Below are 15,901 nucleotides of genomic sequence, written 5' to 3' on the forward strand. Positions count from 1 at the left end.
AGGTGACAAAATAAGAATCCATAGATAAGTGATGGAAGTGGTATAAAAAAACAAAGAAACAACTTAGCAGCTAGGTTCATACACCTTTTTTACTCCAACATAATATGAAACAAAGGAGCGCGAATAATTCTCAATCATTTGGTTTATGAAATCATTGTCTGAAGGAACACATAACATAATGTTGTTGCTGTCTCTCTGCAACCACGTGCCGGTGCCTTCCTCCAAAGCATAGCAATACATATGATGGAGAAGTGCCTATTTTTACCACTCTTTCTGATTTAATCCTTCTTCTATTTGTCCTACGCCTGTGTTGTTGGGGTTATAATCATTTTCCTCATTGAACAAATCCACCAAGCGCTTGTCCTATTCCAATCACTACTCCCAAATCCATGTCTCTGTTCTTCATCTCATAGCTGCTGAACCTTCCAGGATTCAGGACACTTCCTCAGAGACCAATGGATATCAAACAACTATCCATACATGTTAGAAATTCAAGTGTAAGTTTAAGTTCCACATTGATTAAAAACAAGAAAATAGAGCACTGTATAAGAATAAAGATTTATAAATCCAATGTTTTGAGGTTTTGAATTGAGAATGGTATCAATGTTTTATGTAATTAGACTTTTGTCTCATTCGTGTTTTATCTCTTCATTGAACTTCCTTCTCTAAACCTTGACAATATCTTCTTTATACGAACAATGATAATTTGACAATTAAATGTCAACTCAAATTATAAAAGAAAATTGTCAAAATTTAATTATTAAAAAATCTTTTTCCTTCTTTTTTTTTTCTAAAAAAAAATATATCTTCCAGAAAGTTGAAAGTTCGAGTTTACACCCCATGTCAAGTAAAAGTTGAGAAAATTCAACATTATAATTATAAATATATATATATATATATATATATATATATATATATATATATATATATATAAATTTTGAATAGAAGGTAACGTAAACTCCTTTTATAAATTATACTCGGGTTTTATTCATATTTTATATCCGTGATAAATTATTTCCTAACAAAACCTTTACATTAAGTTTTTTATAAACACTTTTAAAAATTAAAAATATAGTTCATACGTATAAATTTAAATTTTAGAAAAATTACTTTTTTTTAACTTATTTAAAACTAGATAATTTCTTGAAGATATAAATATGTGTTTAGTTTCATGAATGGTATACATTATGTTTGTACAATCACGTGGTCTTCTCGTATCAATCGATTTGAAATTGAATCTTACATACACACATACATATATAAAACTTAAATTTTTAATTTTTAATAAAAAATCCCATTGTCAATACTCGATTTCTGTAAGTGTCAAAGATAGTGTGTTGTCTATGTATGAATTTCGAACTTTTTTCATTTCCAAATCTTGATTTTGTTTTCATTTATATATTTGAGTCTCTCCATAGAAGGTGCACGACTACATATACTATAAATATATTTTTTCACAATCTTGATGGTTGATTTTAATCATTATAATTGTATTTTATTTAATAAGGTACAATAATCAATTCTAAAATTCAAATTTAAAAAAAAAAATTAACCATGTTGACGCAAATTAAGTTTTTTAATAACTATATATATTATACTGAGGGACAACAAAATTGATTTTTTTTTTACAAAGTCATGGGTGAGAAATTAATGTAATAAGAACCCTACCATACTTTACTATCTTTTCTTTGTAGTAGTTTCTTCTTAACCATTAATTTTCTAACAGTAATAGTTACCACTAAAACTGCTATCATCTATTTTCCTCCTTTTATTTCCTGCAAAAAAAACTGTTGAGAAGTAGAATCAAGTTCTAAAATTTTCAACATATATACTTTGTTAATTATATATAATCGCAATGAATTGTTCTCATTCCAGGGATAATAATGAATGCAGAGATCTGAACTAATCCATGAAATGATTAACGAATACCTCAAACTGACAGTGACACGATGCAGCTTAACATGCACCACACCACTATCTCTTGTCGATAAGAAAGAAATGGTGCAGAATCGATTAATTGGCACACCAAAGATAAGTAATGCTACATTAATTCCTATAGAAACTTCTTGTCTGTTCAAGATTTTTGTGTTATTAATTACTATATATCTTCTTTAATGGTGTGGAATGAGTCTTGTGATCGATTTTTGTTTAATATAAAAACAATATCTGTTTGTTATGTTATGTTACTCTGCAAGCTGTGTGAGTGTTGTATTCTACAGTACTAAACTCGGGTGCGGTGCTGCATTAGAAACACTGTTTGTTATTCTGAAATTGAAGTGGATGAGACACAACACGACACACTAACACTACTACAAAACAAAAGACATAAAGACACGGAACATGATATGAAGAGGAATGGTTGAAAAATACATTGATATATAAATATATGTCCTTTGGAAGGTGCCAAAAATAAGAAGCGCAAAAGCTGAATTTTTCTTGATTTTATTATAAGTGTTAGGTGTTGAACTAGATTGGCCATACCATAGTAACATATACGTGGTTTGATCTAGATCAGTGAGAGAGTATACGTAATGAAAAGATCCAGGAGGTTGAAGTAACTGTTGCATGATTATGAGTTTGTGACGCAAGGTGCATGATTTAGTCATAGTTTATCTTTATCCAAAGGATTCCATCATGGGGAATGATTGAAGACAGCTAAATCCCAACTTTGAACAAATAATTGGTGAGTGTGTGAAGAGAAGAAGAAGAAACCGAAGGAGAAGAAGAAGAAGGAACCCTTTTGTGGTGAAGTTTTGTTGTTGTGTTTGAATATGGGCGAAATGTTTAGTAAGTCACAATTATGGGTGATATGACTAGTTTTGTTGCTACCTTCAGCTGCATTATGCAATGCCAATTATAAGTTTTACATCACAGGACTATATAATTAATACATATGAGGCTCTTTCCATTGAACCCAAATCAGGATTTTGTTCGAGTGTTTCTGTCAAATATCAGAATCAATCTGAGTCACATCAACCACGTAGCTCATTGAAGGTAGATATGAGTTGAGATTTGGTGAATGAGATGTTTTACTTACACCAATTGAATGAGACCAATGTTCCTTCGTCATCAAACTTTTTGAATGAGATTTTCTGAATAGGATCACTGATGATCTCTTACCAACCTCTTCTCTGATCCCACCACACGAGAGAATTCGAACCAAAACTATTACTATATTATATCAGATACATACATACATACAATTAAATTAATGCACTGACTTTGTTTTTTGCTTAGGTCATTGTCTTTTCAGATTGTGAATGACTAGTGCACCTTTCTTATGTATTATTGTTAATTATTATCATAATCTAATCAATGTGATTGAGAGGTACCTGTGTTAATGATGAAAGCTCAACCTCTTCAAACTTCCAAAAAAAGCATATGCTGTGATAAGTGTAGCACACGGGCTGGCTCCTAAATGGAAGCAAGGGTTTCTTTCTGTTACTGCTTTAATCTTTTCTGATTTTCTATCTAATGTAATCCATTTGTAGTTGTAATAACACATTTGTTCTTGGTACATGGACCTGGTTCCTATCTAAAAACACTTAATTCGTCCTTATCTTTTTTTCGTTGCGGTTTCTCACGCTCAATCTCTTTTCTTCCTTTCTCTATCCGTTCGATTGTTCAGATGATCGGAGTACCTGTTGACAAGGCTTCAATGCTTAAGTCAATTTAAATCCGTTTGGGTGAGTGCAATTAATGCTATAACAAATGCGAAATAAAAGTCCTTATCAACTTACTTTGGATTCCTATATATCTATAGTGTTTGACCTAGGCTTGTGATTAAGGTTTTCTTAATCACAGCTAATTGTTTTTTAAACTTGAATACTGACTTATATTACTTTAACTTACAGATTTAGTTTTGATGGAGCTGCTCGACTGAAACTGAAAGGCCGTGCGTGCTGTCAAAGTCCTCATAATTATGTTATGACGACAAAGTTCCATTATTACGAGCGCTCGGGTCATGAGTTCCCTAAAATCATTCTGGAGAAATTACCACATCAACAACTCACGGGATTATCCGTCTATAACGAACAACCTTCGACCGTTTATCCTTGAACCGCCTAACTAAATATCTGGCTAGAAATGTCGATAAGTGATACAATACAAGTTTCGATTGTTACATGTTAGTGAAGAAACAATGGATGTTACGAACTTACTAAAGATTATTGTTGGAGATATATATGAATCTGTGTTCCGCGTTCAATAGTAGACGTGACATGCTTTGTCTCTACCTTATAATAATGGACATGCAAATTAAATATCATGAGTTTATTTATAACAACAAACTTGAAATCTCAGCTGCTGCATCCAAAACAAATTCACATATATATGAATCAGATTTCAACCTTTTTCTTCATTATATTCCGATCACTGGGGCGTTTCTTTTGAAGTTTAAAACTGTTTTCAGTAATTACGATCCAGGAATGTTGTATATGGAAATATATATACCTTTTTTTTTTCATAAACATGCTTGTTTGATAACAAGAGCTTCGTAAAACGTACAATTTATTTTAAAAAAAAGTAAAATATAAAAAGAATAAGAAGTACTTATTATATAGAACATAATATTATTTTAAACAAAATACTATATACCGATATTATACTATTAGAATAGGAAGTAATATTTATATATAGAGAGAGAAAGAGACAGATAGATAGATAGTATCAAAAAGAGTTGAAGGGTCAAAGTATTTAAATATTATTTGTTCTTAAAATTGTATCACGAATGTATTGTTTATATTTCATTAATAACACTTCTTAAAATTCTCTTCTCTTTATAAATTTTACACTTTGGGCTCTTGATGAAAAATTGAAAAAACTTATTTCTAAATCATTTTGTGAAAAAAAATATAACAAATATTCAATACAAAAAAACTAATACAATGGGGGGAAAATGTATAAAGTTTTCTACGAATTAAAGGAACCAATATCACATTTTTTGTAAAAGAATTATACAATTTTTTATAATTTTTTGCAAGAAAATCTCATAGTTTTAAATCATGTTATATAAGTTTTACGCTGTAAAAAATGGTAATTAGCTTTGTAACAATATTATACTAAAAATGAGAAAAAAAGGGGTATATAAAATATGAGGTTTGCAAAAAATATCAAAAATTAGTTTTTATGTTATAAAAGGCGATTAATTAATATAATAGATGCTTTACAAAAATTGTTATTAAAGAGTAATATTGACATAAATCGTGTATTAATAAAAAAAATGACGATCTTGGATCACTAAATTTACAAATAATATTTTCTTGCTCTCTTAATTGCTTAAAATTATTAGTAATGGAGGACACAGCTAAAACCCTAAAAAGAGATTAGAGACCAAAAAACAAGCTAACGTGCTTTATCTATTGCTTTCGCCAAACATGGCAAAATGGTAGACAAACTGCATAAATTTTGCCGATTGTCCAACCCACTTTCTTCATGCATCGATCTCAGTCACCAAAAATAACACAGCCAACCACATATATTGTTTTAAAATTTTGTTTTTCTTTGTAGTATAAGCAGCAAGTCGTTGTAGTATAGTGGTGAGTATATCCGCCTGTCACGCGGATGACCCGGGTTCGATCCCCGGCAACGGCGTTTGTGCTTTTGGCGTTTTTTTTTTTCAGAATTCGGAGTCTAAACTCGTGCTTTAATTTGCATGGGTACTTTTTGATTGGGTCAAAGATGAGCCCATAACTAAATAATGATCCTCTTCTTCTTACACCCCTCAATTTTTAAAATTAGTTTGTTTACCTTTTGTAAAATGAGTTTTTTAGAATAAATGAAAACAAGTTTTCCAAAACAAATTTTCAAAATGAGTAGTATTTTATGTATGTGTCTCAAATGATCTTGTTGTCAGCTATGTTGTGCTTCTCTGCTGTAGTTCCTCCTAGTCAGGAAAATCCCATGGATCATACACTATCTGATGAAGTTATTTAGATTATGATGTTATATTACATGTATTGATTTAAAATTGAACTGCAACAGCAAAATCATGAAGCGAATTCAGTTTCATTGCTTTCAAAAGACATATATAACTTCTCTTAACCCTTTTTCCTTTACCTTATCATCCTCAATTATCTGCTTAATTATGGAGCTAGAAGTGTTTCTGATTGATTAACAATGCATGTCATATGTTTTTGCTTAAGATCCATACACTACACGAAAATTGGCCAATCTTATTTTATCATTTCATTATTTTTCATTTAGAAGTGAACTAATCATCCAAAAGTGTAATAAAAGCTGTCATTTTCTATATCTGATATACTAAATGTGCAGAGAGGTGGGAAGAGGATCAAGTAAACATAAAAGAGAAATTTTACCAAAGTTGAATAGAAATTTAGAACTCAGAACTTATTATTACAGATTGGAGTCAAAAAGTACATAATATTGAATAAAACAAGTACTATCTTACTTTTTTGCTTGCGTTTATACATAAAAAACCATAAAAGTTGAAAATTTCTGCATATCTGATGGATACAATACAAGTAAAATAAAGTATAGAGGTAAGATGAAAATATAAAGAATCGTTCAGGTTGCAGGAAGAGTCCAATCTATCTCTTCTGGAAGTTAAAGGTCTTGATTGCAACAGCAAAAATAAATGCAAAGAGAACAGCAATGCCAGCAACCACAACAGCAGCAACTCCAATGAAGTCATGTTCGATACCATAACTGGTTTCTATGAAATCTTTCACAGTCATGCGTTCTTCAGACATGAATTCAGTTAAATCTCCAAACTGAGATCCAACCAATCCATATAAGGTCCAAGCCACTGGGCATGCCCAGTAGTACCATCTCCACCAAATTGGAATGCTCTGTTCAAAATAGAAAAACAACAACATTATAATTGAATCTATGTTCATGCATTTCTCATAGTATTTCATTAATTCAAAAGCTGGGTGGCAGCAAAAAACTTACAGGTCTTGCAACAACAAATCCTGAGAAGAGATTCCAAACTGCATAAAATGCAGCAGCCACGATGGAAGCAACATGGTGGTTTGGTGTCACTCCCACAGCCATCATGCCATAGAAGGTGAAGTACAACAGTGTGAAGTACATGAAAAATAGATACCAAAAGAATTTCTCTGCAGTCCACTCAAATCCGATCATGGCATAAACTATTACACCATATGTCACTGCTTGAGCAAAGATATAAGGTAGCTCCACCAGAATCTGTCACAACAAATACCCAGTTTGTTTGTTAACATGATCAATGTATGCAAACTAAAGTACTTTTCATGTTTTTAAAATCAACAATGATGTTATGTTATGTTATGATACCTGTGAAAATGCATAGGGTAAGGCAGAATACATTCCCGCAGCTTTTTCTCTGTAAAAGACACTCCTTTCAACTGCAACCACTGGCTGTACTGAGGAAGAATTTTGTACTCCAAGGAAGAGAACAGCAGTGTACATTGAACCTATAGCATTCATCAAGTCTCCTCTGGTGGAACTGTAAAATCACCCAAGTAATCAGAACACCAGTGGAATTTCCAAGAGTCATAAGAAATTATTTTCAATTTCATTAATATTTTACTTACTGATTTCCTCCGAGGTCCCAGAACATCGTTCCAAACATCAGGGCTATGAAAGTGGTGAAGAAAAACCTCACAGACGTGTATGGTGGATTACGCCAATATGACCAACGTTGTTTCCATAAGCAAGCTTGGCATTGGACCAAGAAGGACTGAGAGTATCGACTAGGGAAATGAAGATCCTTTGAACCAGGAGCAGGTTGACTCAATTCTTGTATAAGCTGCTTGTTTCTCCTGAAAAGCCATGAAAAACTCACTTAAGCATTATGAAAATCAAGAAAACAAACAAGAGTTAGTAAATTCCTATCCACTTGCGTTGTCTTACCTATATAGATCAGAGTTCTTGTACAGGTCAGTGAAATCAACACCCAGACTAAGCTCTTGAGCTGTGGTTGTAACTTCCAACATCCAAGTAGCAGGGTTATATCCATCTTTGATTTTGCTCACTCCATCAATGCTCTGAACAGTGGAAATTATTGGGAAAATTTAGTATTTTCTGTGAATAATGATGATCGTTCTAAGTTACTATTAGAGTATGATCTTACCTCAAAATACTTTATCAAATGACTAGAATGACGACCCAGTGGCCCGACATATATTTCTTGTCCTCCACGCTTCATCAGGAATAGCTGGAATCACACAGAAAAACATCATGTTAGACTCAAGCCTACGGGGGAGAGAAACCAAGGAAGACATGTTTTCGTTTGTCATTGTCGTCACTCACCTCATCAAATGCTTCAAATATGTCAATGCTGGGCTGATGGATGGTGCACACAACGGTTCTTCCAGTGTCCACAGTGTTTCTGACTGTTCTCATGACAATAGCAGCAGCTCTTGCATCTAGCCCAGAAGTAGGCTCATCCATGAAAATTATGGACGGGTTAGCCACCAATTCAACCGCAATAGTCAGCCTCTTCCGCTGTTCGGTAGAGAGGCCACTCACACCGGGTAATCCAACCAACGAGTTCCTCAATGGGTTCAGCTCCACCAATTCCATGACTTCATCAATGAACATCTGCAACCATTTGTCAAATCCAAAAAGTTCGAACAATCAGCCTCTAAGAAGACAAAGCCAGCTATCTCAATGAACAGCTTAAATTTAAAATGCTTTTACTTTTCTCCCTAGTCCTTACTAACTAACCTTTCTGGTTTTGGAATCAACACTTGAAGGTAAACGAAGCCATGCTGAGTAGACCAAGGATTCGTAAACTGTAACATGAGGTGAATGGATATCATTTTGCTCACAGTATCCAGAGATACGGGCAAATGTTTCTTGCTTCTTAGGGTAACCAGAAATTTTGATGCTTCCATCAATATATCCACCGGTTTTCCTACCAGCCAGAACATCCATCAACGTAGTCTTGCCAGCACCACTTACACCCATCAAAGCTGTGAGAACACCAGGCCTGAATGCACCACTAACACCCTTCAGAAGCACCAGTCTGTCCTCTTGCACACCTTGATCCTTCATTTCCTGCAAGTGGAAATCAAGGGAGTTAGAAATCTAATTTTTTCTGGCTAGAGTGTTAGAATAGAGACAATGTTAGAAATTTATAACATGGAATGTGATTTACCTGTGGCATGTCAACGGAGTATACTATTTCATCAAAGGTGATGGAATGTGGTTCAAAAGGAAGAACCATTCCTCTTTTCTTTCCATGGCTGGACTCCACAGCGAACCATCTCTTCCTGAACTTTCTGCAAGACATTTGAGATATAATTGTTCAGAGACTTGAGCTATAATTCGAATTCCTATTCCTATTAATCATTGAATATGATTACCATTGAGTATTCATGGGGACAAATAAGAAACATAGCTCACCTCTACGTGGTAATTCAACTTCTGCTACAGCTCCTCCATTAGGTGTATTTGTTTCTGGTTGTTCTTCAGTTATTGATGCTTGTGGCTTATCAAATGCTGCAAATTCAGGTGCATTCTTTTAATAAAATCTTTCATTTCCAAAAAGAAATTTAAAGTATAAATGACGTGAAAAGTACTCACGGTCAAGGAATTCGAGAGCAAAACCAAACAACCCGTTCAAAACGAGCACAAATCCAACCAATCCCGCGAAGCCTATCCAATACCAATATGAATCTGTGAAGAATGCACGAGAGTCCAAATACGCAACTCCTAAATCGTAGGTATCCTGTAATTAGAGAGAAAAGAACTTAGAATCGCGCCGTTCTTAACAAAAGTATACACATTGTAAAGTTGTTAGTTCAAGAAATTACGTTGTGCCAATTGTTTCCGAGAAATTCATTGATCATCAAAGCATTCTGCCCATACATTAAGGTGAAATCCAGAAACCCCAAATCCACCAGCTTTTGATATCCCCTGTTTCATTGGCAATGAAATACAGAATCAATGGCTTAGATTTTCCTATTATGATAGAAATTCCTCTATTTTTCAGTCAAGTGTTTGTGTGATTAACTTACTTTTTGACAGAATGAAACCACCCAATGCAAGAAGCGTGAGAACTGCAAAGGATCCAAATGTGTTGGCGACAATCATGTTCCTACCAAGTGCTGCAATAGCTCTGAATAATCCAGAAGCCATCTGACTAATAAAAACAGCACGAGGAACTGCTTGAAGAACCTGCATAAAATCCAAGAACTCACATTATAAGCAACATGTAACCTACTAGAAGCAGCAAATTCACTTGCTCCAAACTGATGAAAGAAGTTTCTGTACCTCCCAACATTTGGATCAAATCCAATAACGTAGTAGGTGAGGACTACCCAAAGAGCAACCTCGGCTAATGTAACGGGAATCTTGAGAATCCACGAAGGAATTGCATATGCCCAAGAGGGATAAAATAGAAGATTCCGTTGCTTGTAGAAAACAGGAAGCTTAGCAATGGTCATGGAAATCTCAGCCATTCCATTAAACATCACCGTTACCAATGTGAAAAATATAGCGCCAGCATAAACACCTGCATCGTCTAGATTATCACGGGGCATCTCCGTTCGGAAAAACAGTGTCAATGCAATTAACGCCATGATGAAAAGCTGAAAAGCATCAAGAGCAAAATTGTAAGTAAAAAGGATAATCATATACGTCAGTTTTTCTTGATATAAAACAAGGTCGAAGTCTAGAACAGAACCAACCTGACATAGTTTGAAGATGTAGACAAATGAATTCCTTTTCATAAGCAAATACTCTCTTGAGAAGTTAGCCTTTAACAGCTCCTTTTGTTGATACCAAACCGCTTAGTGGTCAATGCAGCAGGGTGGTTCTTAGTCCTGTCAAATGGAACTGCCAGCTCCTCCCAATTTTCTTCCAATATGGAATGATTGAAATGCCTCAGCAAATTGAGTAACTGTCACAAATCTGTATGGTTGATCTCTGCGAACCCAGTACTGTGCTTGATCTTTCTTGGAAGTCACTTCTTGAAGGAAATCAGCAGTACCTTTCCTCTCTGGACATCTAAAACCCATGGATTCAAAGAAGTCCAAAACATATTCACGAGGGCCATGGTAAACAACTTGGCCGTCGGAGATTAAGATAATGTCATCGAAAAGGTCGTAAGTCTCGGGTGCTGGCTGGAGCAAAGATATGACAGCAGTTCCATTTAGAATGTGGACATATTGCCTGAGAGAGCTCACAATCTGAAACGTGGTGGAACTGTCCAACCCTGTGGAGATTTCATCCATGAACAGAGCATTCGCTGGTCCAACCAACATCTCTCCAGTAGTAACACGCTTCCTTTGCCCTCCAGAGATCCCACGCAACATCTCATCCCCCACCATGGTATCAGCACATATATCCAACCCCAGAATCTGCCAAGATAAACAGTTAACGAGTTCAATAACTTGGTCATCATAACAAACTCTAGCTTATATAATCACATAATTGAATTGAATCACGTTTGTTTAAGCATTACCTTCATTGTATAATCTGTCACTATGCTTGACTCCTGGCCTGCAGTTGCAGTTGCCTGTTACATCAAAAGATTATAATCAGATGCAATCCAAGTTTTGGTTTTTCTATTTTACTCAAAAAAAGATTAACAGAGGTTCTTTTGGTGACCTTCATGTAGACATCAAGATCTGGGTCAGGCTTGATATTTGCTGCTTTCTCTCTTCTAGACAACTCAGATAGCATGTCTGCGGATTCAAGAAATTAAATGATGATCAGTCATTCTTAGTTGGCTGCATACATGTTAAATTAGATTTTGTAAAGATGGTAAAGGGAAACTAACCATAACGTGATCCAACCCCTTGACACCTCGCTGAGAAAGCCAAGGTTTCCCTCACAGTCATTTCTCCGATGTGAACATCATGCTGGCTGATGTAAGCAGCGGTTCTCTGGGGTACAAACTCGTTCAGTTCGTGTCCATTGTAAGTCACTTTTCCGGAAACCTGAACAAAACATCAGTATCGATATCAGTTTGCTTTCTCCTTTTGTTTGTAAAGAAAACTGTTACCATGTGTATATAAAAAGAAGTAGTTTAACCTTAAGACTTTTATCAAGCTTTCCAGACAGGCCAAGAGGAGTGTGGTCTTTCCTGAACTGGAGGACCCAAAAGCAGTGTCATCCTGCGAGGTTTAATAACCCCACTGACATCTTTGAGAATGTAACGTGTTTCTTTTGCTTGGGACAATATGGAGCATGTTAAGAAATCCCTGCAACACCAAAACCATGATGAGACTAACTGAAAAAACAGAACAAAACGAAGAACCAAGCTTATATATATACACACTAAATCAACCCTTCCCTACCTCTATGACATTAGTAACAGAGTTGATGAAAGAAGGCAAAGCTCTACTTCCCGCAAAAGCCTCTGCGTCAATATTCAAATGCTCATATCGAACTTCAATGGTTGGAATATCAAGCCCAACTCTGTATCAAACAATAACAAATAAAACAGCGAAAAAAAATGAGTCTCTGAAAAGGTTATGTATGGGTTGATACAGTTGTGTTAGGAAGAGGTAATGAACCTGTCAATACGCTCCTTGAGCTTCAACAAGAACCTCTCGTTGTCCTCCTCAGCCACCTTGACCAGCCTCTCAAGAAGCTTCTGTCTGTCTTGGAAGCCAAGATCAGCCACGTCGATTTCGTTGGCGGCTCCATGGGATGCTGTCAGCAGACCTTTCCTGAGACGGTTGTAGGTGGGGAGCTTCTCGAGAGCAGCCCATTTGAGAGCTTCTTCGTCATCTTCTTCGCGTGAAGACCTTGAGAATACCTCCACACTGTTGTTTCTCCAAACCGTCGAACTTCTCGATCGCATACTGTTACTTGCTCTGTATATATCGCTGCCCTCCATTCTCTCAGATTCTCGCGGTTACCCGCCACACCGCACCACCCTGTTTTTTCTTTCTCTCTTCTCTCTTCTTCTTCTTGTTCGACAAGGTGACGGAACCAGACACCACTGTCTGCGTTGCTTTGTGGTGAAGGTAAAAGAATGAAAGAATGTGAAATGAGAGCGAAATGCGGTTCCTTCTTTTCTGAAATGAGTAGTAGGGAATCGGAAAACCATGTCTCTCTATATATACTTTTGACGGCAAAACGAGGCGGCCATTGATATTCAAGAGTCAAACCTTGAAATTAAATATGAAATACCGCTACTCATTCATACCACCTTTTCCTTCTCTTTTATTTTCTTTAATAACAGAAAATCATGCCAAACACCAAATCTTATGTTACTTTAGTAACTGTCATTTTCACAATATCTTAAACAACTGATAAATGCGCTCAATGTTTCACTGTCACCCAACAAAAATTACTGCACTAAACACTATTCAACCGTTAATCACAGTATTAATTAATAACCAACTGTAAATAGATAAAAAGAAACAAATTTTGTTTATCATGTTATTAATTATCAGTTGGTACGGAATCGTAAAACCCACGCATTACTTTATAATGCTATTATATATATATATATATATATATATATATATATATATATATATATATATATATATATATATATATATGATCATCAACTAGTTATCTCTTGTACTAAGGTGTCTTGATTAAGAAAAAACAATTTAATAACTAACCAAAAAATTTTAAAAAAACGTAAGACAGGTATTGCTCTTAATTATTGGATTAAAATAAGGCGGCTAAACCCGCTAGTTCACGTTGGGATAATGATTAATGATCCTAACACTAGTTGACAATGTTAATAATATAATTCAGCAAAAATAATTGAGAAAGGATAATAAAATATCAAAAATAAAAACAAAATAATGTCATTCAAAAGATTAGAATTATCCAAAAAAATATATCCAGTGAAGACTTTGGAGCCTGAACTTTCGGGCTGTAAATTGAAAGATTCGAGACAAGACATGACACCTTATTAAAATCAAGACAGAAAGAAAATCGTTTCTATTAAAAATAGAAATCAACAGTAAAACAAGAACATAAGTGGAAATTTCCGTTTCTTTATTTTAAAGAAAATAAATGCCTGAAAGTTTGAATCTCAATAGTATTGCTTTTGAGTCTTCATTTCCAAAACAATTGCAACTAGAAACGATCAAAGCCTTGACTTGACTCTCTGGGTGAACAAAAATTTTATATCTGAAACCGGTCACTGAAATTGATCGGTTCTTCATTTGTTGAAAAAAAAGAAAAAATTTATGTTAGATCAAACGTTTATCACTTGACTAAAAACTATAGCTGTTAGTGAGGGCACAATTCTTTTTACTTAGGACTGTACCACAAGCCCAAATGCCACGATTTATTCGATTGTGATCCGGTCCACTTGATCTCTGTCACGGTACAATTGATTGATTGTCACTTGCAACAATTTAGTCCTTTGAATTTTAATGCTCCAAATTACCTCCCTTAAAATTTTGACAAATTTCAATTTTTTATAGAAGTAAAGAAGAATTATCAGAAAAATATAATAGTTATTAAACTTTTCTTTCTTAAAGCGTGTATGGGGCCATCTAGAATTGTTTGGTGTTCATGAATCTTGTGATCACAGCATAGCATCAATTCAGAACTACAGTGTGTATAAGGTTTTAAAATTGTTTATCCAGAAAAGCTTGAACAAGTTGCAAGACTTCTAGATGGAATAAAGTAGCCAATGTATACAGAAAAGCAGCCAACAAGTTTGTTTATTTAGAAAAAAATGTACAAAAGATGAAACCTTAAGTTACCATTTAGATGCCACTCGTAAAATCAATCAATAAAATGATGTTGGACTCGTTCTCTCTTGTCTCTTTCCTATCCGAATTAATTAATCGGATCGGATTCGGTGGCTGGACCAAAGACCATGTTTCTATTTTAAATTGCTCTTTCTTCTAGATGCTTTATTTATTTCTAAAAAAAAAAAACATATTCATTAATTTGGTTCTTAGCCTGAAAGTTTTAAAATAATATGCAACCATTCTATGATTCTACACACAATGAATACAATCATGTTTCTGGTTTTGACCTGACTCGTAGGGTATGCAGAGTGATTTATTTTATTTTTTTAGTACACCCCAAAGGAGACTAAACTATATCGGAAGACATTATGAACAAGGTGGGAAGGTGGGACGGGGAAATTGATACTAACAATTTTTGTCAAATTGTCTTTGCCACCTCTTTTGTACCTTTTTTCTAAGACTAGTGATGCAAGGGTGACATGTAATTTGTGATGAGTCCCAGAAAGGAGATTCACGGCGTGACCCGAGTCTGATCACATAAGAAAATTGGTCGGAATCGGAACATTGACGCCTACCATGGGGACCGACAACTCCCCTTCAACCAACTCCCCTTCAACTTTCTTTGTCCTCGACTGGGGGTTTATTCTGGTACACCCAATAAGTCTCACATCGCTTAGGAATCGAGGTTGAGACGCCTTTTAACGACAAAACCGTGACGGAGTTCAAAACACTTCAAAGCGGACAATACCACTCGGGAACACGGTGGTTGTTCTAACAATAGCTGCCGGACGAACTTGGATCGGAATCGGAACAAAAACACTTAAGTCAGTAAATTTATAGATCTTCTTTTATGAGATATTTAACTTTAGATCTCTACCTAATGTAGGACATAAACTCATACTTACATGCATTCTCAATCATTTGCAACTTGCCATTTGTGATTTTGTTTTGTTGTTCAAAATAATTTTATAACTTATTCGCCATCTGATGAGTATCACCGAAACCCAACCACACACAAATAGAAACTTCATTATTGTATGCTACATTAGATAACAATAGCAATAAATAACAATGACAAGTGTGTCTTTACTACATAGATAAGAAGAACATGGGTCAATGTTCTCTCTAGATGAACCAGAGACATTGAACCTGGTTGGACAAATAGTTGATTAAATCCCAACTTACGTCCAAACTGAGAAACGTGATAAGCCACCTATAATTACAAAGGGATCATCACCGAATTCAAAACTACCATTAACATCATATCTTCT

General features: G+C 34.9%; 1 protein-coding gene and 1 non-coding gene across 2 annotated transcripts; one reads left to right on the forward strand and one right to left on the reverse strand.

Annotated features, from left to right (window-relative positions):
• The first annotated feature begins 5,520 nt into the window (after window positions 1–5,520).
• Window positions 5,521–5,592, forward strand: TRNAD-GUC. The gene has a single exon. It is a non-coding gene; the product is annotated as a tRNA-Asp (tRNA).
• A 930-nt stretch (window positions 5,593–6,522) lies between these two features.
• LOC114183355 (pleiotropic drug resistance protein 1-like) lies at window positions 6,523–12,999 on the reverse strand. Its single transcript, XM_028070360.1, is given in 29 exon segments — window positions 6,523–6,809; window positions 6,913–7,167; window positions 7,276–7,447; window positions 7,536–7,763; window positions 7,855–7,988; window positions 8,075–8,158; window positions 8,254–8,544; window positions 8,671–9,003; window positions 9,104–9,207; window positions 9,210–9,227; window positions 9,352–9,447; window positions 9,532–9,676; window positions 9,762–9,820; window positions 9,823–9,864; window positions 9,966–10,091; window positions 10,094–10,125; window positions 10,222–10,538; window positions 10,638–10,720; window positions 10,723–10,799; window positions 10,801–11,309; window positions 11,414–11,467; window positions 11,560–11,636; window positions 11,732–11,891; window positions 11,986–12,017; window positions 12,020–12,043; window positions 12,046–12,107; window positions 12,109–12,155; window positions 12,252–12,372; window positions 12,471–12,999. Coding segments are annotated over 29 exon segments (4,269 nt in total). The 5' UTR covers window positions 12,797–12,999; the 3' UTR covers window positions 6,523–6,548.
• Window positions 13,000–15,901: the final 2,902 nt, after the last annotated feature.

This window comes from Vigna unguiculata, chromosome 5 (genome assembly GCF_004118075.2).
Source record: "Vigna unguiculata cultivar IT97K-499-35 chromosome 5, ASM411807v1, whole genome shotgun sequence".
NCBI lineage: Eukaryota > Viridiplantae > Streptophyta > Magnoliopsida > Fabales > Fabaceae > Vigna > Vigna unguiculata.